The sequence below is a fragment of the Rhinoraja longicauda genome, chromosome 1 (assembly GCF_053455715.1).
Source record: "Rhinoraja longicauda isolate Sanriku21f chromosome 1, sRhiLon1.1, whole genome shotgun sequence".
Taxonomy (NCBI): Eukaryota; Metazoa; Chordata; class Chondrichthyes; order Rajiformes; family Arhynchobatidae; genus Rhinoraja; species Rhinoraja longicauda.
The window spans coordinates 62,636,558-62,663,207 of record NC_135953.1 but is presented as its reverse complement, the minus strand read 5'-3'; the positions used below and the strand labels follow the sequence as shown (position 1 = coordinate 62,663,207).

Genomic DNA, 26,650 nt, shown 5'->3' with positions numbered 1-26,650 from the left:
TGCTGTGAATTTCATTCAATTGAATCAATCAAATTTCATGTCACCAATTCCCTCATAGGTAAGAGTAGGTAACATTGGGATCTAGGGATATAAATATATGTTGGTGCCACTAGTCACAAACATATGTTGGGCCTAGCTCCATAAATGTTGAGTGTTAGTCCAAAACAACCCCAGATCTGCAGATATACAATGTCATGTGTAAGCAATGTATTAATGCTTATTTATAGAAAAAGATAATTGAGGGTGGTGAAGGTGTGGAATTCTCTGCCTCAGAAGGCAGTGGAGGCCAGTTCGTTGGATGCTTTCAAGAGAGAGCTGGATAGAGCTCTTAAGGATAGCGGGGTGAGGGGGTATGGGGAGAAGGCAGGAACGGGGTACTGATTGAGAGTGATCAGCCATGATCGCATTGAATGGCGGTGCTGGCTCGAAGGGCTGAATGGCCTACTCCTGCACCTATTGTCTATTGTCTATTGTCTAAAACAGAGGTTAAGTTAATTTTTTTAGCCCAGGATATGTCACAGTGGATTCTGGGGGAGGAGGGGGGTGGGGGGGGGGGGGGGTGCTGAAGAGGGATCGGGCAATGGAGCCTCAGAAAACTAATTCTATTATTTTAATGTTGTCTCTGAATATTTCTCTGAATAGATGATGTAAATAAACCTATGGTGCACCGTTGCGATTTCAATTTATCGATACAGTTGAGTGGTCAAATGTCACGTTTAATACAAGTCCTCTTTGTTAACTTGGTAGTGGCCTGAACTATGAGCTTTGTTTATCGAGCAGCTAATTGATTGCTTTAAATGTGAATTTCTCTAAGTTTAAAGAATTCATATTGCTGGTGCAGAAGTTTGGTTCTCAGTCTGTTGGAGTGACTGCAGGTATGGTGACATGCAGCTACAATGATATGGACACTGGATGGCAGTGCAGACCATCTAATTGCTGCATCTGGCCTTGTTTTTGTAGCCAATGTTCACCTTTTTTCAATCCTACAAAGCAAGTGAACCAGTGTGCATGGTTAGTGATCAAGAACAGATGTTCAATTAGTGAGAGATGATCCAGGAGGAGTAGTTTGTTGCCTATTGTGTAGAGTAAAAGTTGGTGAATGTGGTGTATTCTTGAACCCGGAAGATGGGAGCTCAGGGCAGCTGAGGACTTTGTTTGATGCGTGAAAGCTGATAGAGGTCATAATGGTCTGGGCATCGACGTAGCTGAATGTGGTGTGCAGATGCTGGTTTATACCAAAGAAAGATATAAAATAATGAAGCACCTCTGCGGGTCAGGCAGAATCTCTGGAGAAAAAGAATAGGTGATGTTTTGGGTCGGAACCCTTCTTTTATATTCTCCAGAGATGCTGCCTGACCCACTGAGTTACTCCAACTTTTTGTGTCTATCTTGCTGAATGTGGTGGTGGTTGTGTGCCATGAGCCAGTTGGTAGTGCACAGGGTAGGCAGCTCGTGGTGTCAGATAACATGTAACGCTGGTTTAACATCCAGCCTGCTGCTGGAGTTCAGTGGTTGGACTAAGATCCTGTCTTAACTCTCCCCACCTGTATTTACATGGACTATCCTCTACTTGCAGGCTAGTTGCTGGTTACATTTCTTCTTGCTATTGCATACGTGCTACAATTATTTGGTACTTCCTGGAGTTGGTTGAAGCTGCAAAGGGCTACGTGTGACTTGGGTGCCAAACAATAATCGTGCATGACTGGGAGAATGGGCAGGAGACTCTTGGAAACGATGAGAAGGGGATGAATTGTCTTCTGATAGCAACGACCACCCAGCATGTTCAGGGAGCAATTCTGCCACTTGGACCACAGAAAGCAACAATGCAGCACAGTGGGGCCGCTGACAGAGCCACTGCCCCACAGCACCAGAGTCATGGGTTCGATCTTGACCTCTGGTGCTGTCTGTGTGGAGTTTGTACATTCCCCCTGTGACTGCGTGGATTCCCACATTTCTCCCACATCCCAAAGTCGGGTGGGATTGTAGGTTAATTGGCCTCTGTAAAATTGCTCTGTACAATTCCCATGCCTTCTAAGCCCAGCTCCTGATAGTGACCTTCTGCCCCCTCTGCCTTTCAAGCTTGTGCCCAGGGGCTCATGCACAGTAAAACTCTATCCTAGTGTGACAGGATATCTGTTTCATACTACAACTGGTAATTCTTTTCAAGCTGTGCCAAATCTACTGCTTTCCACTGTTGCTGAGCCAGCATTTGAAGATTTTAGAATTGTGGAGGTTGTTTAAGACAGAAGATGCGTGACACTGCGGGGATGCTGGAAGGACTCGGCCCGTCAAGCGGCATCTGTGGAAAGAGAAACCAGTCAATGTTTCCACCAGACAACCTTTCAACAGACTCTAGAATAGGCGTTGATTACATCAACTCTTTAAAAACATGTTTTACTGCTCAGCAAACAAATGGATTGAGGTGGAATATAGTGATGAGAGCACACAGCAGGTTTCAGCCTTTACCAAACTGAGAGGGATTCGTAATTTGTACATTTCTAACTTCTGATCGACTTGACATTTTTCCAGATTAAGACACTGATTGTTGAATGGTACTGAAATTAAATTAGCAGAAAGAACTGCACATCCGATAATAATTGCAAGTAGCCTTAGTAGCCTTAGAAGTCCTTGCATGTAGCCTTTGCGTTTTATTATATAGCTTTAGAGTCAGACAGCACGGAAACAGGCCCTTTGGCTCAATCTGCCCGTGCCGACCACGATGCCCCATCTAAGCTAGTCCCACCTGCCCGCCTTTGATCCATATCCCTTTAAACCAGGGATGTCCAAACTTTTTTCAAAGAGGGCCAGATTTGATAATGTGAAAATACCCAAGGGCCAATGCGCTCCCCCCCCCCCCCCCCCCACCGAACCTTTAACTGATACGCTCCCCCCCCCTGGACCTTTATCTAATGCGCTCCCCGGGAAGGTGTAGTCGCCGTCGCCTCTCCCGTTGGGGGGATGCGGCACTCTCCCGTGTCCCCCCCCCGCACGCCCTCAACCCCGCCGCCTGGAAGTGTAGTCGCCGTCGCCTCTCCCGCTCGGGGGGGGAGTCGGGCAGCGCTGACCGCCGGGAGGTGTAGTCGCCCTCTCCCCTCCCCTCCCACCTCCCCCCCCTCCCCTCCCCTCCCACCTCCCCCCCCCTCCCCTCCCTCCCACCTCCCCCCCCTCCCCTCCCCCCTCCCCTCCCCTCCCCCCTCCCCCCTCCCCCCCCCTCCCCCCCCCTCCCCTCCCCCCTCCCCTCCCCCCTCCCCTCCCCCCTCCCCTCCCCCCCCCCCTCCCCTCCCCCCTCCCCTCCCCCCTCCCCTCCCCCCTCCCCTCCCCCCTCCCCTCCCCCCTCCCCTCCCCCCTCCCCTCCCCCCTCCCCTCCCCCCTCCCCTCCCCCCTCCCCTCCCCCCTCCTCAGTCAATGAGTTCTTTCTTCTAGTGCAGTGGCGCAGAGGTGGAGTTGCTGCCTTGTCGTGCCAGAGACCCGGGTTCGATCCTGACTATGGGTGCTGTTTGTATGAACTTTGTACATTCTCCCTGTGACCACGTGGGTTTTGCCCGGGTGCTCTGGTTTCCTCCCACATTCCAAAAATGTTTGTTTTGCAAGTTAATTGGCTTCTGTAAATTGTCCTTAGTGTGTAGGATAGAACTAGTGTAGGGGTGATCTCTAGTGGGCATGGACATAGTGGGCCGAAGGGCCTGTTTCCATGCTGTCTCTCTAAACTAAACATGTAGAGTACGTCCTGCGATATGTTTTCATATACAGTGAACCAGAATACTGGGTTACACTGCCTAATGTTCTTAAGACATTAACTCAAGTAAGTCCCAAATAATATGTGAGCAAGGATGGGGATGGGATCGAGGAAGCTTCTTGTTGTGGGTGTGTAAGTGGTATTAGCTACAGGGAGCAGTTGGGCACACTTGGATTGTTTTCTCTGGAACGCCGGAGGTTGCAGGGAGACCTGATCAAAGTATATAAAATTATGAGAGGTGGTTGAGGCAGGTGGGTTAGTGGCACAAAAGACTTTTGGATAGGCATATGGATATGCAGGGAATGGAGGGATATGGGTTATGTGCAGGAGATAAGTGATGGTCTTGGCATCATGTTTGGCATGGACATTGTGGGGTGAAGGGCCTGTTCTTGTGCGATACTGTTCTATGTTCAATGTAAGTGGAACTTGCTTGTTACGGAGGCATGGGTTGCTCTAAGGAAGCCTTTTGAGCACAGCCTTTCAATCAAGGAAACATGGCAATTGCGGAATGAAAGTTAAATGATAAATCACAACCAAATTAATGAGCAGGCTGCTTTCCCCAACTGACAGTAGGGGCTCTCCTACCAAACCAATTGAAGTGGGAAACAAAATTAAATTGCTGATTTTCTTGTCTCTATTTTTTAAAGATTGCATGTCTGCTGAGAAGACTGACCACAGGAAGAATACGCAGAAAATGAAAGATTTTTTTATTATGTTGTTGGCTATGTTATAAAGATAATCTCCTCTCTTTTAATTCCCTCAAATGCAGGTTTTTATACTTGTACCTATTTGAGATCTGGACTTTGCTGGCAAGGCCAGCATTTACTTCCTCTATCAAGTTGTCCTTGTAGGTCGTGTGGAGCTGCCTTTTCGCAGCCCCAATGTCTTGAACATATTGCTGGTCAGTGGGAAATGCCAGAGTTTAGACCCAGCAACAGTGGAAACCCAGAGACGTGTTTCCAGGACTGTGTGGTATGCAGTTTGGAGGGGCTCCATGCACCCTGTTACCATTATCCTTGGAGGTGGAGGCTGTGGATTTGGGAGGTGCTGATGGAGTTACCTGGGTGAGAAGTGTATTTTGTTAATGGTGCTTGCTGCAGCTACCATTAATCGATAGAGGAGGGAGTTTAGCCGGGTCAATAGTGGGCTGCTCTGGGAACTGGATGATGTTGGGCTTCTTGGGTATGTTGGTGCAGAACCTATTCTCCCCACAGCTTTACAGGCTTCTCTGTAGTTCTGATGAAAGGCCTCCAACCCAAAACGACAACTCTGTTTCTCTTCCCGCAGATGCAGCCTGACCTGTTGAGTATTTCCAGCATTCTCTGTTTTTGTTTTGACCACTTCCCTTCTTATGAGGATGGTTCTTTCTAACCTGAGAAAGAAGCACAGACGTGAATGAGCTGCTTGTTTAAATTCCAATGAATGTCTGTTAAAGCAAACATGTAAAAAAAAACTGAAATTACTTGCGCCGGATCACACAGTACCATCGTAATTGTGTCTAATCTGATTGCTTCTGAATTTAGGAGGCATTTCAAGCTGCGAAAATGGCATTCCGACAGTTCAAACTCCGAGTACGGAAAACATTATCGCCTTCGCATCTTGGGCCAGAGTCGCTGGATGACACTGTGATTGATTACATCATTCGCAACCTGGATCTCTATGACGTCCAGTGTAGCATTAATGTATGTATCCATGAAGCACGTGTCAATGTTGCAGTAGGTTTTGCTGCTGATTCCATTCATTAAATGTGCACCATTTTTGGCGTGAGACAAATTAGTTTAGTTGTCAATAGACAATAGGTGCAGGAGTAGGCCATTCGGCCCTTCGAGCCAGCACCGCCATTCAATGTGATCATGGCTGATCATTCTCAACCAGTACCCCGTTCCTGCCTTCTCCCCATACCCCCTGACTCCGCGATCCTTAAGAGCTCTATCTAGCTCTCTCTTGAATGCATTCAGAGAATTAGCCTCCACTGCCTTCTGAGGCAGAGAATTCCACAGATTCACAACTCTCTGACTGAAAAAGTTTTTCCTCATCTCCGTTCTAAATGGCCTACCCCTTATTCTTAAACTGTGGCCCCTGGTTCTGGACTCCCCCAACATTGGGAACATGTTTCCTGCTTCTAACGTGTCAAACCCCTTAATAATCTTATTCGTTTCGATAAGATCCCCTCTCATCCTTCTAAATTCCAGTTTATACAAGCCTAGTCGCTCAAGTTGAATCATTTATGCCAACAATATACTGGAACTAGAGAAAGCTCTCAATATTTCTGAACCTTTTGCACTCAATTGATGTTTAATATAATATTAGAATTTGTGCAGATTAAAACTTCTTCAGGATTGGCAGAAGCCGACACCTAAGCTTGGAAAGCTGATCTTCTCACATTAGCACAATTAAAAAGTTAAAATGATTAATGAGTAAAAACTAGGATGGAAATAATAGTTCTTTTGCATACATTAAATGTGCATGCACAACCGCTGGTTTGCCTGGCTTTGTCCCACCCCTACCTCTTTCCCAGCTTTCTCTACTCTGCCCACCCCCACCATGCCCACAATCCGTCTGAAGAAGAGGCCTAATACAAAACATTACCTACTCATGTCCTCCGGAGATGCTGTCTGACCCACTGAGTTACTCCAGCATTTTGTGTTGTTCACAATGACTTACTTCAGTATTTTAAAATATGTTAATTGTCCCATTGGAAAAGAGAGGTTAACATATTGGACTAATTATCCATTTGCATACAACACCACGGGGACTCAGTGGCGCCAGCAGTTGAGTTGCTGTCTTACAGCTCCAGAGACCTAGCTTTAATCCTGACTGCTGTCAGTACGGAGTTTGTATGGTCTCCCTGTGACTGCGTGGGTTTTCTCTGGGTGCTCTTGTCTCCTCCCACATTCCAAAGACGTACAGGTTTGTAGGCTAATTGGTTTCTGTAAATTGTCCCTAATGTGTAGGATAGAACCAGTGAACATGTCGGTGCAGACTCAATGGTCTGAAGGGTCTGTTTCCATGTTGTAGCTCTAAAACTAAAACTGGTGATAGCAAAGTTTAGTGGATCAGAAACTGGTGACATTAAGGGTCCACTAAAGAGTTGAGGTGTGCTATGTCTATGACTCTTTTGACTCAGACCTGCTGTTCAAAATTGATCCGTGACTGAGGCCCAAGGTGTCAGGGTTACTCTCCGACCAGTCACACTTTTGCACCTCCAGGAATAGGAAATTCATCTTGAAAATAGGGTTTGGAAGGTGCCCTTAGAGCAGGTTGTGATTAGAGCTTGAACAAGGCCTTGAGTCATGTTCATGCTGGAATGTCTGCTGTCAGATTGTCAGTGGGTGGGATTCAGCACTGTGTCACAGAATAGGGTGCCCGAGGAGAGCAGGTATATTAAATTTAACTGGGTCAGATCACTGGTGCTACATTGATACTCCAATACAAATCGTTGCTCCAGGAATGACCAGCACCTGATGCTACATGGAATAACATGCTCTAATTTGCTGGTGGTAGGAATTCTTGCTTCTCCTGAGCAAGATGGAGATACAAATGGAACAGACAGTTCCCATCTGCATTACGTTGTCTGGGATTCCTCCTCCATTTTAATTAGACTCCCAGCTCCACATGGTGAGACACTTGGGCCCCAACATTTGCTGCCATAACAAAAGAGATGCTTGTTCCCCATATTTAAATAATAAACTCACCATTTTGCATAACTATCCTTTCCCATACATTATAGTGAGATTTGCATCAGGGCGAGGGTTTTTAATGTATAACATGAAAATACAATATAACCACATGCACACTTCATTGTTACCATTTATAAAACCACATTAGCTTTGTTTTATGATAATCAAAGTCAGGACTAAATGCTGGCAGTCTGCCAGCATTAAACTAGGATTCTTTCCTTGTACTGAATAACATTTAGATATTGGGGCATGCACTATATTTTAACTTAAGTAAAGTTTTCAATTTAACTCCGTCTTTGAAATAGTCAATAATGTCCTTTCTCGAGCAGCATGCCCTCAACATTTTAAAAATGACATATTAGCCAATGACGCTGACTGATCTGTGATCGGATGACCGTGATATCAGGGGCGGTTGATTTGTCAGCTTATTTGTGGAACTTTTCTGGCGGATCAGACATGTTTTGCTGCAGGATCGGCCATTAAAAAGATCAACTTGTATTTCAACAGGATGTGATCCGTAGCATTAGCGTTCATCCAAAGATCTCCATCCCGATCGAAGTTGACTTTATATTGATCAGCAGTTTTATCCGTGAAATTTGTCGGGTAGCCTTTGCCATGCAGACATTGGATCCCCCACTTGACATCGCCTTCACTGCCGATGGTGAACTCTTCAATGAGAATAAGTAAGAGTGCCTTCAATTGTATCACAACAACAAACTGCATTTATGAAGCATCTGTAACATAGCAAAACATCCAAAGGTGACTCATGGGCTGGGACAAATAGGTTTAAGGTGAAGAGGAAAGATTTAAAAGGAGCTTGGGTAGCCAATCTTTTGCACAAAGGGTGGTAGGTATATGGAACAAGCTGCAGGAGGAAGTAGTTGAGGCGGGTACTATCATTAACATTTATGAGACATGGATAGGATAGGTTTAGAGGGTTTTGGGCAGGTGGGGCCATTGTAGATGGGCATGTTGTTCGGTGTGGGCAAGTTGGGCAGAAGGGCCTGTTTCCACGCTGTATGACTCTATGACTCTAAATACTTGTTCAGAGGTAGAATATAAGAAGTACCATGAAGGAGCGTGAGTTACTGTGGCAGAGGTTGGGAAAAGGATCCTTGAACTTGGAGTGATGACAGTTGAAAGTCAGTCAGTCATGGAACCATTAAAAACTGCGATGAAGAACAGTTTGGATTTAGTAGCAAGATGGTATTGTTGGTTACGAGATGGTTGGAGATGTTGGAAGGGGCTAAGACTATTTGAAAACAAAAGTTTGAAAACAGGAAGTAATTCACTTGGAGCCTTTACAGGTTAACATACCATGAGTGATGGGTGAGAGAGACTTGATGTGAGTTCAGACATTGGATCATCTGAAATGTTGCTGCCCAAATTTCTGGACAGCAGAATGAGTGGTGGCTTTATGAGATCTAATGGTATTACCAGGGCTAGCAGTGTCAAAGGCAAAGATGAAGGTTTCTCCAGCAAATGGCAGTATTAATGGGGTAGGTGAGTGGACCAGAGCTTAGTTTGAATCAAAGGTGATGTCAAGGGAATAGAGTGCCAGGGTCAGTTCGGGGAGATGCTGATGAGAGGGAGGAGTAAGTGACTCGGAGTGACAACTGGCCATGATCATCCATATATTCAGTGAGAGGAAATTTCTGCTCATCCAGTAGACAAGAGTTTAATGATGTAGAGACAGAGCAGGGACTGACGGAAGTGCTGAAGCAAGCATGTGATTGATCAATGTGTATGTGGAAACTGATGATTTGAGCAATGATTATTTAATTATGTTTATCATATCATATCATATCATCATATATATACAGCCGGAAACAGGCCTTTTCGGCCCTCCAAGTCCGTGCCGCCCAGTGATCCCCGTACATTAACACTATCCTACACCCACTAGGGACAATTTTTACATTTACCCGGCCAATTAACCTACATACCTGTACGTCTTTGGAGTGTGGGAGGAAACCGAAGATCTTGGAGAAAACCCATGCAGGTCACGGGGAGAACGTACAAACTCCATACAGTGCAGCACCCGTAGTCAGGATCGAACCTGAGTCTCCGGCGCTGCATTTGCTGTAAAGCAGCAACTCTACCGCTGCGCTACCGTGCTCCTGATATTGCCTCCCACACACCTGGAGAAAACATGTGCTGAACAACCCGCCCTAGTGCAAATTGGCTGCCAATATTGTTTTTGCTATAATAGTAACAACACTTTAAAAATACTTCATCGCCTCTGAAGCACTTCAGAAAGTTCTGAGGTTATGTAAATGTTGTTTAAGCAATGCCACCTTATCAAAACGGACACGTCATAATCATAGAGTGCTGGTGAATGTTACGGATCCATAAATTATGAATGATGCCCTAACTTTGTGGAGGGATAGGGCCTAGAAGTATGAGCACGTTTAATTGCAACAGTACCACAAACGAGGAACTCCTTCGGTTTTGATTCTCTACCATTTTTTGGGTTTTCAGTGGATGATCCGGCTAATAATGCACAAAATGAGCAAAGTCAAAAAGCATCAGTCAGCAAGTTTCAAGGCTGCCACAACTCAGCACAGTGGCGCAGCTGTAGAGTTGCTGCCTTACAGCGCCAGGGACTCTGGTTTATTCGGAGTTTGTACATTCTCCCTGTGACTGTCCGGGTTTTCTCCAGGTGCTCTGGTTTCCTCCCACATCCCAAAGAAGTTAATTGGCTTCGATAAATTTTAAATTGTCCGTAGTGTGGAGGATGGTGTTAGTGTAGGGGGATGGCTGGTCGGCACAGACTCGCTGGGCAGCCTGTTTCCGTGCTGTATCTCTAAACTACAAAAATACTAAACTAAACTCCGACATTGATTTGCTGCAGTGTGCTTTGGAAACCCATTTACATTATGGCCTGTTTCTGCACTCGGTCTGTTTCTGTCAGGCCATCTATCTACACCAGTGTTTGTGCTCCATAGCAATCTCCACCCACGCAGTCTTTTATTTTAATCTAACCCTGTCAGCACATTATCCCATTCCTTTCTTCTTTGTGTGTTTATTGAGTTGCCCTTAAGTGCCCACTTGTGGTAGCAACAGGAATATGTCACTCAGCTCCCTCAACCGGTTGAGTTGTGATAACCTCATCTTATGTCCATATACTTCGAAATAGACTATGCCACGTGGAAACCTAGCAATGTCAAAATTAAAATGATTGAACAAAGACTCTTTTGAATTCCACACTGTGAGTACTGGTGCACTAAACTTTAGTTTAGTTTCTTGTCATGTGTACCAAAGTACAGTGAAAAGCATTTGTTGCATGCTAACCAGTCAGCGGAAAGACAATACATGATTACAATCAAGCCATCCACAGTGTACAGATACGTCATAAAGGGAATAGCTTTTAGTGCAAGGTAATGTCCGATTGAAAAATAGTCTGAGGTTTATATTCATGCTTGGTGCTGTTCTTCCTGCAACTCTTTACATGCCTCAGGATTAACCGTTTTCCCTCCCCTCCTTTCCAGGTATCGCCGCAGTTATGACTCTGACTTCACTGCTCCCCTGGTGGTTTATCACATCTGGCCAGCCCTGGTAGAAAATGGCACTGTCATTACCAAGGGAGAGGCATTCACAAAGAGAGGAGCTCTGGTAAGCAGGATAGTTGCTTGATGATGAACGGCTGAGTTTGGGCTACACCGTGACTCTCATCCCTCCAAGCCCTTGATGCTCTCTACCTCTATCCGTCACTCTGACTCTCCAGGATCTCTGCACTCATCCAGAGCTGACCACTTCACACCATTAATTTCCTTTGCTCCAATGTTAGACACTGTGCTTTCACCTCCTAGAAAAATAAATGGGTGAAGGAGTAGGCCATTCGGCCCTTCAAGCCAGCACCACCATTTAATATGATCATGGCTGATCATCCAAAATCAGTACCCCGTTCCTGTTTCTCCCCCTATCCTTTGATTCCATTAGCCCTAAGAACTATACTTAACTCTCTCCTGAATACATCCTGGGTCCTAAGCTGCAGAATTCTCTCCCGAAACCCCTCTGCCATGCTCTCCTTTTACTGTGGAACATTATATCTCTGAACACTTGTCCTAACATCCCCATATGTGGGACAGCAGGAACTTTTCCAGTGAATTTCTCCAGTGAATTGCCTGGAATATTTTATTGCATTAAAAGGACTAGAGGGCATTGTTGCAGCTCTGTCTGAATAGAGACTGGCGACTTTTTAATGTATATGACATGTTCATTTTAAGATGATTTAAAACGCTTCATTTCCTGAGAGTATCCAGCAAACAGACAATGCATGTGACATGTTAGCTTGAATCTCTACTCTGAGATGACCCAAATTGATAATTGGTTAATCATCAGTGATCATAAATGGGGAACAATGTAGATAGCAACATCTGGAATGATATTTTGGGCAAGCCACATCTGCTGCTATCTTGTTCCTCATTAACTCCATATTTTTCCATTATCTTGGTAGCAAGTAACTGGATTCAATTATTACTCCCTGCTTTGTAAATAAATTAAACCTGATGGGTGTTTGTTTCACAGTCGTGATCTGATCTCGAAGAGCAGATGTGAACTTTGTGTGCAGTACATATATATAATAATAATAAAATTGGCTTTTTTATCAGTATGTTACCTTCTGTTAAATCTTAGCAAGCCTGGTGAGGGCTCAGCATTCCTCATCTTTCTATATTGGGGCCTTACAACTGCTATCAGCAATTTAGGCTGTTCTGAAGGTATAGTCACCGCTATTTCAGTGGATCTGATGAAGGATTCAATAAGCTTTCATACTTTTAGTTTAGATTAGAGATAGTGTGGAAACAAGCCTTTCAGCCCACTGAGTCCGCACTGACCACCATAACCGGTACACTAATTATATCCTGCACACTGGGGACAATTTACAGTAGCCAATTAACCTACGAACCTGCCCATCTTTGGAATGTGGGAGGAAACCTATGTGGTCACAGAGAGAATGTACATACTCCATACGGACAGCACCCATAGTCAGGATTAAACCCAGGTCTCTGGCGCTGTAAGGCAGCAGCTCTACCGCTGCGCCACTGTGCCGCCACTTGGTGATCACAGAAAAGAGATCTTGCTCATCTATAACCTGTTCCTCGTATGTCTTTCTTCTTCTTCTTTCGTATATCAACTACAACAATCAAAAGTGGCAATTGGTGCTTCAGAGTAATGTAGTTGATGCTTTGCTGCAAATGTTGCCAGTTCTGTAGAACTACCCAGGGTGGACGATGAGGACATAAAGCAGCTCCCACCCCATATGTCTTACTGAGTAAAAACAGAAGGAGGGAGTGGAATACTTCAGTCTTGCTTCTCTGACCTGTCAAGATTTCAGTTCCATGGAAGTTCTTTCTTGTCAAGGGGCTTGTACTCCGGTACTGCGGAATGATGGAATTATTTGAAACATGTGGCAAGTGTCTCTCTGTCTGTCTGGTAATTCTTTTGCATTTTATTGATTCAGTGGGCACCCAGTAAGAGTCGAAGCAGAAGCACCAGTCCCATCCGTTCCCGTTCCATCAGTCCAGCCCGCGGCCTGGTAGGTCACTTTTTTTGTCATTGAAAGATGAACAGGCTCTTCGACCCACCAAGTCCACACCGACCATCGATCACCCATTCACAGTAATTCTACAATAACCCACTTCCCTCCCTACATATTAGCAGGAATTTTACAGAGGCCAATTAACCTACAAAATCATGTCTTTGGGATGTGGGCGGAGACCGGAGCACCCGGGTATGGGGAGAGGGCAGGAACGGGGTACTGATTGTGAATGATCAGCCATGATCACATTGAATGACGGTGCTGGCTCATAGGGCTGAATGGCCGACTCCTGCGTCTATTGTCTATTGTCTATATTGTCTAAAACCCTTGCAGTAACAGGGAGAAAGTGCAAAGTCCACACAGACAGCACCCGAGGTTAAGATCGAACCCGGGTCTCTGGCGCTGTGAGGCAGCAGCTCTACCAGCTGTGCCACTGTACAGCCCCTACCATGAAGACAAGTTGGCCCGGGGTGCACATATTTTGAAATGCAACTCAAGTATACAACTTTAGTTGCACAGGCTTTAACCAAAGCCTTACAGATATCGTAGTCCGTGTCAAAAAGAATGGAAACGGGCCCTTCAACCTACCTTGCCCATGCCGACCAAGATGCCCCATCTGCACCAGTCCCGCCTGCCTGTGTTTGGGTCATATTCCTCCAAACCTTTCCAACCCATGTACCTGTGCAAATGTCTTTTAACTGCAGTTATTGTCCAGCCTCGACTACCTCCTCTGGCAACTTGTTCCATACACCCACCAACGTCTGTGTGACAGCGTTAATGCATATGTGTGTGTGTTTCTTAAACCTAGTTTATTTTTATCTGTGCTTTTGTTGCAGCAAATAAATGGTTTGGTCCAGTAGTTATAGAAACATAGAAAATAGGTGCAGGAGGAGGCCATTTGGCCCTTTGAGCCATTCATTGTGATCATGGCTGATCATCTACAATCAGTAACCCCGTGCCTGCCTTCTCCCCATACCCCTTGATTCTGCTAGCTCCTAGAGCTCTATCTAACTCTCTTTTAAATTCATCCAGTGAATTGGCCTCTACTGCCTTCTGTGGCAGAGAATTCCACAAATTCACAACTCTCTGGGTGAAAAATATTTTTCTCGTCTCAGTTTTCAATGGCCTCCCCTTTATTCTTAGTCTGTGGCCACTGGTTCTGGATTCTCCCAACATTGGGAACATTTTTCCTGCATCTAGCTTGTCCAGTCCTTTTATAATTTTATATGTTTCTATAAGATCCCCTCTCATCCCTCTAAATTCCAGTGAATACAAGCCCAGTCATTCCAATCTTTCCTCATATGACAGTCCCTCCATCCTGGGGATTATCCTCGTGAACCTACGCTGCACTGCCCCAATAGCAAGGATCTCCTTCCTCAAATTGGGAGACCAAAACTGCACACAATACTCTAGATGTGATCTCACAAGGGCCCTGTACAACTGCAGAAGGACCTCTTTACTCCTATACTCAAATCCTGGATTTGACTGGATCTGTAAATCATGCTGTATGCTGGATGCGAGTACATAGAAGCCAGTGACTTACCATTGGCCTGGCCTGGCTCTGTGATGCAAGAACTTGTGGGACAAATTAAATGAACAACTAGCATTGCTGTCCCTGTGATATTTCAAGAAAGCCTTTTGTTGCCTTATCTGCGATGTGTTCCCTTCAACTCCATGTCAGTTCATTATCCAGCAATATTGTGGCAACAAATGCAAACATTGCAGTAAAAAAATCTACTTCTCAATTATTTACATTGAAGACTAGCTGAGTCTGTTTATGTAAGGCTTCCATTATCCAGTGGAGTTCCTAGCACGCAAACTGCTCTCAGTCCTCCTTTTAAAAGAGTTTATTTTTTTGTTAATCAGCTTTGAAGTAAATGGGAACTGCAAGGGACATATTATTTATTGCTTTTCATTCTCCACCTCTCTGCAATTGTTGTATATTCAATTCCTGTTTATAGTTTACAGCTTTTACTGCACAAGAAGGGAAATTGCCAATTAAAGATTTTAAACATACAAAACACCTCTAAGAAACACTGGACCAAGACGTCCGCACATTGCCGACCACGTCTCAAATTGCTGTGCAGCATCGTTACAATAGACAATAGTTACAGGAGTAGGCCATTCGGCCCTTCGAGCCAGCACCGCCATTCAATGTGATCATGGCTGATCATTACTATGGAAGCAGTGAGGAAACTGCAAAATTCAATAGGGGATCCGTTCAATGAAATATGGAGCCTTACCAATGCTTGTGCATTCCACCAACGTAACTTCTCATAGCCTGGTATTCCCGTTGAATGCTGAACTCTGTGCACGTTTTTGAAAAATGAACTTGTGTGGCAAAGACCTATAAAATCAGAACCATACTTGTAGCGAAGACATCATTTGGCTTGCTTGGCTTCATCAGTCAAAGAATTGAGTACATGAGTTGGGAGCATCATGTAATAACTGTGCAGTTCACTTTGGTTTATTGTCACATGCACAGAGGTACAGTGAAAAGCTTTTTGTTGCGTGTTAACCAGTTGGCAGAAACACAATACATGATTACAGTCGATTTACAGTGTATAAATACATGATAAGGGAATAACGTTTTGTGCAAGGTAAAGCCAGCAAATTCTGATCAAGGATAGTCCAAGGGTCATCAAAGAGGGAGATGTAGTTCAGCACTGCTCTCTGGTTATAGTAGGATGATCCAGTTGCCTGATAACAGCTGGGAACAACTTGTTGATGAAATCTTACGAGGAATATTGTGTGTAGTTTTGAAAACCTATAGGAAGGATGCCATTAATCTCTAGGGTGCAGAAAAGATTCACAAGGATATTACAGGGACTGGATGGAGCAACTGGGAATGCTGGGACTTATTTCCCTGGAGCTTAGGAGGCTAAAGCTGACCTGATGGGCCTGAATAAAAACATGAAAGGCCAAGATAAGGTAAATGTTCAGTCTTTTTCTCAGGATAGGGGGAGTCTTAAGTTTTTAATTTAGTTTTAAAATGAGAGGGCAAAGATTTAAATGAGACCTGAAGGGCAGGCTTTTCACACAGAGGGTGGTGGGTACATGGAACGAGCTGCCAGAGGAAATGGCAGAGATGGGTACAATTACAATGTTTAGAAGATATTGAACAGGTATACGGATAGGAAAGGTTAGAGGAACATAAGCCAAATGGAAATAAATGGCACTAGCTCAGGTTGACAACTTGGTCAGCAGGTGGGCTGAGGGGCCTGTTTCCGTGCTGTATAAGTCTATGAATCAATGAGTCAATAACTGTATGGATACCTGTTTCAGCGCTTGTCTCATCTATATCAATTTGAATGTAACATTAATAAAGATTGGGTAAACTTGGTGTGATTGCCAAGTCAATGTTTGGGAAACAGCTACTAAGGTCTTTTGTAAGTTGAGTATGGGGGGGGGGGGGGGGGATAAAACAGTAACCCCAGAGTAATCAGACTTCGTTGTCTCTCAAGGACACAGGCTGCTAGTTTCACCATGGTTGGCTATTGAATTTGACAAGCAATCGCTTTTATTAACACTTGGGCAATGATACTCTATTAAACAACGTAACATACAGCCTTTAGTATTTTTGGCTTGCTGTAATAAAAATAAACTTAAAGCTATTAAAAGGACCTTTATTTTCTAAACACCTGCAGGGAGAAATATATTTGTTATTGCGAGTCTGAAACTCTCTAGGCCCTAACCCCTTTTCCCCATTGACACAAATGTTTTTAGTTTAGTTTCGAGATACAGCATAGAAACAGACCCTTATGCCCACCGAGACCAGACGACTTTTGAACCCCTGTTCACACTAGTTCCATGTTATCCCACTTTCTCATCTACTCTCTATACATTAGGGGCAATTACAGAGAGCCATATTTGCCTACAAACTCACACGTCTTTGGGATGTGGAAAGAAACTGGAGAACCCAGAGGAAACGCAAATGGTCACATGGAGAATGTGCAAACTCCACACAGACAGTACCCGGATTGAACTTGGGCTGTGGGGCAGCAGCTGTGCCACTGTGCATGTAGCATGATTTTCTATAAGACGAGGTTTCTGAGAAACAGCTATTGTATTTTAGCAGAATTACTGAAATGCTTCTTGCATTTTTTTAAGCCATTTCCCATCTCACGCAGCAAGAGTACAATTGTTTCACTAGATTGTGAGCTGATATTTTTATGCCTTGTGTTTGTTTTCCAGTCATCCCGGAGCCGAAGCCCATCCCCCCTGAGGCAGAGCATCAGTCCCAGTGAGTGAAAAACATTTTTAATGTAACAATCTGGAATGATTTAGAAGTTGATTCACAAATATCCGATGTAACCATCAAAGTATATAAGCCTCGGGCAGTAGGCTAGTTAATGTGCTTGCATTAAAACTCCTTTGCATATTACTTTAATACCGGTTCTGGCCACAATGAGCTGTCACCGGCCCTCTTGTTGGGGAGGGTGAAAAAGGCCAAAGCCTGTTGTAAGGCCAGGAGAACCAGTGATGGTCCCCTGTAGAAATATCCAATGTTCAAACATTGGCACTGTATTTGGAAGATCACCTGAATAATAAAGGTAAGTGGTCATCAATGTTTATCAATCACAGAGGCGGCACGGTCGCCTAACGGTAGAGTTACTGCTTTGCAGCGCCAGAGACACGGGTACGATCCTGACTACAAGTGCTTGTCTGTACAGAGTTTGTATGTTCTCCCCGTGACCGGTGTGGGTGGGGAGAGGGGGGGTGGGGGGGAGTAGGGTTGGGGGGGACATAGACCGTTGCGATTCGCTGTTGAAGACCACTGGAGCAAGTATGTCTTCAATTAAATTAGGTATGTGCAGTTTTTTAAATGAAACTCTTTCTTTATAACTTAGTCATAATTTTAGCGTGCATACTTTTTTTTGCTGAAATGTTGCATTACGCGCCTTTTTATGAATTTTGATGTAAAATTCTGAATTTTGGACATCAAAATTCTGAATTTGTAAAATCAAATGTTGGGAGGTCTGCAATACCACGTCCGTTTTCTCATATTGCTTTCGCGTGTGTGCCTACAAGAAACAGATCATCACAAGGTCGCCTGAGTATAACTTCTTTAGCAAATGTTATCCCATTAGCTATGCCTTTTAGCCATGCATGTGCTGGCGTGACATTGCTGTTCAGTGTAATCAATGTGGTTGAAATGGATGCAAGACAAAGTTCCAACCTCTACATTGCAGCATGTATGAAAGCAGAGTTACCACTTAAATCGCATTTTTGGCAGACTGTTTACCATGTCATAACTCTACAGCCAAATTTAAAACATTTTAAGATGAACAAAGCTTGGAGCTATGGTTATAAAAGCAATTTCCATTCATTGTTAAATGTTTTGTAAAAAATGAAACACCTAACTTGGATTGGAACGTACAATAATTTAACACATTCCTCTCACTGATGTGTAGAGCTCTTACTTGACAGCCATTTAAAATTTAATTTTGTTATATTATTCTGGAGGATAAACCGACCCACATAAATGTAGGAATTATTAGCAAAACACGGATCCCTCCCTGAATAAATTACCATTTGATGTTTTTTTTCCTTCTTAACTAGGACGCTGAAGAACTAAAGTTGAAGAGTTAAGAGGTTGATAGACTTCTGAAAACTACCTGAATAATGCCAAAAGAAGTTTAGTGGACAGAAGGAAATATGTATGAATAATCCATGTTTTTCCAATCTTCAGGGAAACGAGAACCATTGTTGTTTGATTTTTTTTTAACAGGTGTTGCTTAATTGTTACAACATTTTAAATACATTCCTTGTGTTGCATCATCATAACTCTTAATTATCTGTCATAACCCCAAGTCTGCAGATACACAAATCCTCCAGGGTTCCAGAACAAATTTATAAGGCAGCTAAGTCTGTGCATAGGATATTTATCATTGTAAATGGCAACATTAAATAGATCTCAGCTGAAGTGAAATTCTGAACACTAGACTTTAGGAAGAATATCAAGAATCTGGTGAGGGTGCAGATGAGGTTTATCAATGATGCTGGAGTGGAGTGCGAAGAAGAGGAATTGTTCTTTTTAAAGTAAATGAATAGAGGTAGTTGAAAATTATAATGTGTTTTGATAGCTGGGAGAGCAGAGTTAACAGATTTTTCTACACCACTGGTTGATAAATGTACACTGGTCATCGATTTAAAGCAATTGGCAAAAAGACAAGATGAGAAATTAGAATGTTTTCATAGAGGATGATCGGGCATTCTCTGCCTGATGATATGGTGGAATCAAATTCCATTGTAATGTTCCAAGATAATTGGATATGCTCTTGAAAAGGACCAATTTGCAGGGCAATGGACTAAAACAGGAGCATGATAATAAATTGGGCATTTCATTTAAGCAGCCAGCTTTTTCTGAGGCTAAAGGGCCTATTCCTCTGCTGCAAAATTATAAATATGATTGTGTTAAAAATCATGTGATTATAAAAATCATTGATTGGTTATGGCCAAAGCTGCAATGTTTCTAAAGGTGTTGTGATCTCAAAATACATTGATAACTATTAAAAGAATTTAACTGTAAGATTAAAACAATTAGGGCGGTATGGTGGCGCAGCGGTAAAGTTGCTGCCTTACAGCGCCAGAGACCCGGGTTCAATCCTGACTATGGGTGCTGTCTGTACGGAGTTTGTATGTTCTTCCCGTGATCTGTGTGGGTTTTCCTCGAGATCTTCGTTTTCCTCCCACACTCCAAAAAACGGTTTGTAGGTTAATTGGCTTGGTATAAATGAACATTGTCCCTAGTGTGTGTAGGTTAGCGTAAATGTGCGGGGATCGCTGGTCAGCGCAGACTCCATGCCGCTGCTATGTTTAATGTAGCTGTATTAAGAAAACTCATGGTTTTATAACCTATGGGGTTGGCACAGTGGCACAATGGTAGATCTACTGTCTCACTGCGCCAGTGACCCAGGTTCGATCCTGACTGTGGGTGCTGTCTGTATGGAGTTTGCACGTTCTTCCTGTGATTGCGTGGGTTTTCTCTGGGTTCTCGGATTTCCTGCCACATTTTCAAGATGTGCAGGTTTGAAGGTTAATTGACATCTGTAAATTGTCCCTAGGGTGTAGTGTACCCTAGTGTATAACTAGTGTATGGGTGATCATTGGTCGGTGTGGACTGAGGGGCCTGTTTCCATGCTGTATCTCTAACTAAACTAAACAACGGAATTGCCTGCCGTTGACCCTCTGATTGCGATAAAAGTGTGATACGAGTCTGTATCTGAGTGTGTGTACATGCATTTCCATGTGTAGCATCAACATACTTATCATTTTAAAAGCTTTATCATCTTTATTCTGCACAATAGTATTTTTAATCATTGAAAATCAAAACAGTCTAACAACTGCAAATAGAAATCCTAACATGATTTATGATTAATTAATGTAGGTGAAAGTAGGAACTACAGTCACATTTTTCTTCAGGTGTTCACTCCTTTGTTTTTTTCCCCCCTGTAGTCGATGTATATATTAAATTCTTTGGTAAAATAGACCAATCCCACACAGTGCCCTCTTGTATCTGTGAACTGAGTTCAGCTGCAGCCGATGGGTCAATAATCTGTCTTTTGGCTCTATGGGTCTTTAATCAAATTAAGTTGCAGGGCCTTAAAGTTTATACTCTTCAAGGTAAGGGGGATGGGTGCTTTCTCATGTTCGAGCACTCAGAGTCAGCTATGAGCAATCTTCAAGTCGCAGGGCCTTAAAGTTTCCAGCATTTGTGGTTGCTATTGCAGGATGGAAGGAGCTTGGGCTTGGAGCTGACCTGTGCTCATAGCTGACTCTGAGTGCTCGAACATGAGAAAGCACCCATCCCCCTTACCTTGAAGAGTATAATCTTTGAAAGGAATATGGCATCAGGAAAACAAAACTTTGACGTTTCAGAAAATGTAAAACACAATAGAGTTTTATCGTTCATGCCGTAACGACTGCAAAATATAATGTAAAAAGAAGCATTCGTTCTGCCTTTGTTGTACTGTTACGCTGAATTGCTCAGACTTTCAGCAGCCAAAACGTCTGCAAGGACAGCAAAGTCCACCTGTAATTGTGGCCTTGCATGGATTAGATACCTGAAAGCTCACACTAAGCCTGGAGGTTTCTCTTTTGGTCTTCGTGGGCTGCTCCTGACTTAGAAACAAAGTCCTTTGTTCCTCTTAGATGTTGCCGCTTGCCAGCTATGCTTATAAAATGCACAATAGATATATTCTTCTTAATTTGGGCTCGTTACTTTCAAAGAGAAATGTTGCTTTTTTTCCCCTCGGGGAAGGAGGTAATGTTATTAATTGCAGCTTCGGTGTTGGCACTTGATTCCCCAAAATATTTAAAAAAATATTAGCCACAGTGATCCAAGTAACAAATTCTTTTAAATATTTTGTACCTGGCAGGGTTCCTTGGCAGATGCACAAGATTTCATTCTTGTGGTAGTCAGAGCTGTTGTGCTTATTTTACAAAGAGAAGTGACCATTTCAAATTACAGTATTGTATTCATTGTTTATAGCTAACGTTTGAAAATGGTACTAAACATTCATGGAGTGTGCTTTAAAAAAACGATTTTTAATGATTTAGATACTTAGTTTTAACACTTTTAATGAATTGACACAATCATATATAGTTTGCAATGAAATTGTGTGCATTGTGACCCATGAATTAACGTTGTGCAATTATTCAGTTGAATATTGTATAAGTCAATGTAATGTGTTTGGAAAAACAAAAATAAATTCTTCAATTTTTAAGTCTTTACATTGTGCTTGAAAGTAATGAGCGTTTTGGGTTCACAATGATCTCAAATGCTGGAATTTTGCTTAGAGGTGCTGGAGTAACTCAGCGGGTCAGGCAGCATCTCTGGAGGACATGGATAGGGGATGTTTGGGGGGGGGTGCTGAGTTTTATTCAGATTCTCTAAAATGTGGCTTGGTGGTGCAACGGTAGAGTTGCTGCCTTACAGCAGTTACAGCACCAGGGACAAGGGTTTGACCCCGACTACAGGTGCTGTCTGTATGGAGTTTATACGTTCTCCCTGTGTCCATGTAGGTTTTCTCTGAGATCATCGGTTTCCTCCCACACTCCAAAGATGTACAGGTCTGTAGGTTAATTGGCTTGGTTTAAATGTAAATTGTGCCTATTCTGTGTAGGTTGGTGTTGTGGTCAGCACGGACTCGGTGTGCCGAAGGGCCTGTTTCTGTGCTGTATCTCTAAACTAAACTAAAAACTGAGACTCGTGCACAAAAACATTTGCACCTTATGCAGTTTTTGTGCAAACATGAAAGATTACTTAATGAAGGTACTTCCATACTAATATGCCTTAAACTTTCAGATACTCCTTACTTATATAAAATGAGTGTTGTTTAAGAGGTGGACACAAAGTGTTGGAGTAACTTGATGGGTCAGGCAACATCTCTGCAGAAAAGGAATGCTTTTGCTCTGGAGAAAAGGAGAATGCTTAAGAAGTGTTTTCTCAAATGGGTTAGAGATTGGATCACAAGGGATACAGATGCTATCCATCGTGCAGGCAGATAAGAGTTTGTCTCAGCATCATGTTCAGCACAGACATTGTGGGCGGAAAGGGTCTGTTCCCGTGCTGTACTGTTCAACGTTGTATGAGCCGGAGGGAGCAGAGTGACCAGCTCCTCCTTCAATTCCCAGAGTCTTCCTCTAGGTGATGGTGGAGAGTTTGCAAGAAAGACCATCGATCCCCCCAATAATCCTCACGCTCGGGTACGTGTGTGGGTGAGAGGTGCACCTGGGGCATATCCCCAATAATCCTCATGCTCGGGTACGTGTCTGGGTGAGAGGTGCACCCGGGGCATATCCCCAATAATCCTCACGCTCGGGTACGTGTCTGGGTGAGAGGTGCACCCGGGGCATATCCCCAATAATCCTCACGCTCGGGTACGTGTCTGGGTGAGAGGTGCACCTGGGGCATATCCCCAATAATCCTCACGCTCGGGTACGTGTGTGGGTGAGAGGTGTACCCGGGGCATATCTGAGGATAACTGCTGGTGAGATTATTGGACCGCAATCTGTCTGAGGCAGAATTAATGCTGGCAACTCTTTAAAAAATATTTTAATCAGTCCTGGCTGCTCAGTTGATACGAGGAAACTCAACTAGGTGTGGCACAGTAGCGCAGATGTAGAGTTGCTGCCTTGCAGCACCAGAGACCCATGTTCAATCCTGACTACAGATTCTGTCTGTATGGAGTTTGTACGTTCTCCCCATGAATGCGCGGGCTTTCTCTGGGTTCTCCGTTTTTTCTCCCACTCTCCAAAAATTGTCTTGAGTAAATTGTAAAATTGTCTCTAGTGTGTGTAGATAGTGATCGCTGGTCGGCGCGGACTAGGTAGGCCAAAAGGCCTGTTTCCTCGCTGTATGTCTAAAGTAAAGGCAACTCCTTGGTCGTGGTTCCTTTGCTGACAAAGATCTGCCCTTTAGGATTTTAACTGACGCTTCATGGAAATGTTGCATGTTTTGTTGTAATTTTGAGTTTAGAGAAATGAAAGTGCTTGCAACTTGTTAAAGCTGCACTCAATTTGTAAGTTAATCCTGCTTCCCTGCAGAACATGTCGTATGTTATTGGAAGCAGTGGGGCCTGGGTAATTCAGCCACTGCTCTCCGAGAGACCAATGTAGATGTGGTACACATGAAAGGCCAAGCCACAAGCGATCACAACCTTTTCATCTCCCACCAGGACATTTGTATCTGTCAGAAAATCAAACGTTGGATTTTAAAACTGGTCCATTTAAATCTTCAGTAGTAAGCAATAATCACAGCTTGAGCTTCCAAGTACCCGTAGTGATTTCATCCAAATTAAAGAATGGGGGTTGCCACTTAAATCCAGCGTTCAGAACACGATCAACAAATGCAATGAGTTAAATGGATGGACACCTGACTTTCCCAACATAGGATCAGAGGCAGTGCGGGCTAAGCATCGTATTTAAAAATCAGCAAGCACCAGTCCAAACAAACCTGTATGTTTGTGTTTTTTAGCTTCCTGTTTTACCAGCTGTTTTTTGACGGATGTCTATCAGATGCCAAACACTGGGTGGACAGAAAATACAGATATTGGGTCTTTATTAATGGGGCAAAGATCACGTCTCATTTGTGTATACGTCACTTTTCTCAAGTTCATTAACATCATGCCATCATGTATGGCGCATACATTGTGAACTGAATGGCCGGTGGTGCACTGTGCCACGTTCTATAAATGAACAAAAGAAAGCAGGAAGTGATCATTCGACCTCCTGATGCCTGCTCTCCCATTCAACAAGGTTGTGGCCAGTCTTGTGGCTCAGTGCCAATTCTCTGCACTAACCCCATATCCCGTAATTCCCTTCAAATCTAAGAATCTTAGTCTTGAATACACTCAGTGACAGAGCCTCAGTGATACATCCCCCTTGTGTATAGAATTCCAAAAATTCACTGGCGTCCAGGTGAAGAAATTTAATGTCAGCGCTGAAAGGCAGATTCTGAGGCTGAGGATTCCAAAGGTATTTAAAGGATGGCTTTTGGAGCTTAGCTGCCAGTGCCTACAGGATATGCACTGACTTATTTGGCCAAATCCAGCCCTCAAAAACTACATAATGGTAATGACCAAATCATCTTTGTTCAAGGAGGTTGTTGTGACTAAATATTAACCGCCAAATGACCAAATTATTCACAAGTCAATGCAATGGCTAAATAAATAAATAGGAGAAATTAGAAGTAAAGAATTTCAAATAGGCTGTTTTTGTACAGTGCTGGCCAATCACCATTCAAGTTCCATGCTGATTCCATTTCATTGGCAAGAGACTTATACAGGTTTGAAGAGTCACAAGAAAAATGTGGGAGATTGTTGCATATCACTTGTGCTGCAAATCAATTGCATGTCTTATTATTGCATTACCAAAGTGATTAGGAGCAGGCTTTAACTGGTAAAACTGATGTGTGTGTCATTGTGAGCATTGTAAAGCTTTGGTGGTTAATCCAAGAATAGTATAGAATCCCTGTAATAAATTACTAAACATAAGTAGTTTGCAGTACAAAAATATTTCATGCTATTATTGTAACCTTTAATTATAATAATGAAAACGAGTCAGCTTTATCAAGGAGGGAGAAGTTTTATAAGGAATATTTTCCGACTGATGTGACTTTCCTCAGGAGCCTGAACTAGAACATTTGCAAACATGGATCCATGGATCCCCCGGTTGCTAGCTCCTCTTCCCATTCCCATATTGACCTGGGACTCCACCTTTACCAGAGTGAAACCAAATGCAAACTGAAGAAACAGCACCTCATATTCCACTTGGGTAATTTACAACCCAACTGTATGAACATTGAACGTGTGTCAAGAGTTATGGGGAGAAGGCAGGAAAATGGGATTAGGAGGCAGAGATCAGCCATGATTGAATGGTGGAGTAGACTCAATGGACCGAATGGCCTAATTCTACTCCTATAACTTGTGAATTCTCAAACTTTAGGTAACTAACCAAAACCAACCCCCCCTTCCCCCTCTCCCTTTCTTTTCCTCCCCTCTTTCCCATTCCCCACCTGGACTCGCACCTATTTCTCCCCTCCGCTTCCACCTACATTCCTTCTCTGGCTTCACTATTCGCAACTTTTCAGTTCTTCTCCTACACCTTTCGTCCTTTCATCCCTGGCATTTGCCCAACCACCTGCCTATCAAAAACCTCCCTCCCTCTTATTCACATATCACTTGCCAGGCTTTGTCCTGTCCCTCCTCTCTTCTAGCCTCCCCCCATCCCCTTCTCCCACCCCACCGCAATCTGTCTGAAAAAGGGTCCTGACCTGAAACATCACCTTTCCAAGGTCTCCAGAGATGCAGCTTGACCCGTTGAGTTACTCCAGCACTTTGTGTGTTTCTCTGGATTTGCTGGCTGCTGTCGATGGTGCTGGAGACGCTCTCACTGATTGGGAATGGGGTGTTTCCATGTGTCTTCTCTGTCCATCCCCTGCCCAAGCCACAACGAGAGCCGAAGAACTGGGAGCACTGAACAGACTCACTGGGGCTCACTCAGTGGATCAGTGAAACTGGCTGGCAACCCCTCTCTCAGGATTTGTCACTCTCCCAGCACTGCTGTTTCTGTTATCCTGTCCCACATAATTTGCGTTCATTTCTGACTTACGGAAAATTTGGGTTATTGACATTTTTTTAACCTCAAGATTGTTTGCATTGGGATTTTTATGGGATCCGCCTGTCCTGTGCTTGTAAGACAGGCTGGTTACTGATGGACTGTCTCCTGCCGTCACTCAGAGTCTTCAGAGGTATCAACAGTAAAAACTGGAAACATTCAGCGGGGTCTGAAATAAAACCAGAAAATGCTGGAAACATTCAGCAGACTCATTATACACTTCCAGCATCTTTTCCTTTTTTATTTTTATTTTCAATTACCATCTCTGGAGAGTTTGACTGAAAGACTATCCAGTCACATCTGGCATTTTGGCATGCCAGTGAAGTTTGAGAGGAGGGATGTAAACCCATCACTCAAGCAGGAACAGCAAGTATCAGGGTGGTTAACATTAGAACCTAAAGAATAAAAGTAGGAATAGGCTGTTCAGCCCAAGACTACTCTATCGTTCAACTGATCTTCTCGCTAGACCATTTCCCGAGCTCATATTCTTTGATCACCTTAATTTCAAGAAATCTATCATAGAAACATATAAAATTCTCAAAGGATTGGACAGGCTAGATGCAGGAAAAATGT

At 43.6% G+C, this 26,650-nt stretch overlaps 1 protein-coding gene across 1 annotated transcript in view; it reads left to right on the top strand.

The window, feature by feature from the left end:
• Positions 1 to 21,602, top strand: part of spata18 (spermatogenesis associated 18) — a 48,737-nt gene extending 27,135 nt beyond the window's left edge. The window contains exons 8-13 of the mRNA XM_078410509.1: positions 5,260 to 5,418; positions 7,924 to 8,099; positions 10,905 to 11,028; positions 12,878 to 12,952; positions 17,150 to 17,198; positions 18,518 to 21,602. Coding sequence (XP_078266635.1) covers positions 5,260 to 5,418; positions 7,924 to 8,099; positions 10,905 to 11,028; positions 12,878 to 12,952; positions 17,150 to 17,198; positions 18,518 to 18,525 — 591 coding nt within the window. The 3' untranslated portion in view covers positions 18,526 to 21,602. The remainder of the gene's footprint in view (positions 1 to 5,259; positions 5,419 to 7,923; positions 8,100 to 10,904; positions 11,029 to 12,877; positions 12,953 to 17,149; positions 17,199 to 18,517) is intronic.
• The last annotated feature ends 5,048 nt before the right edge of the window (positions 21,603 to 26,650 follow it).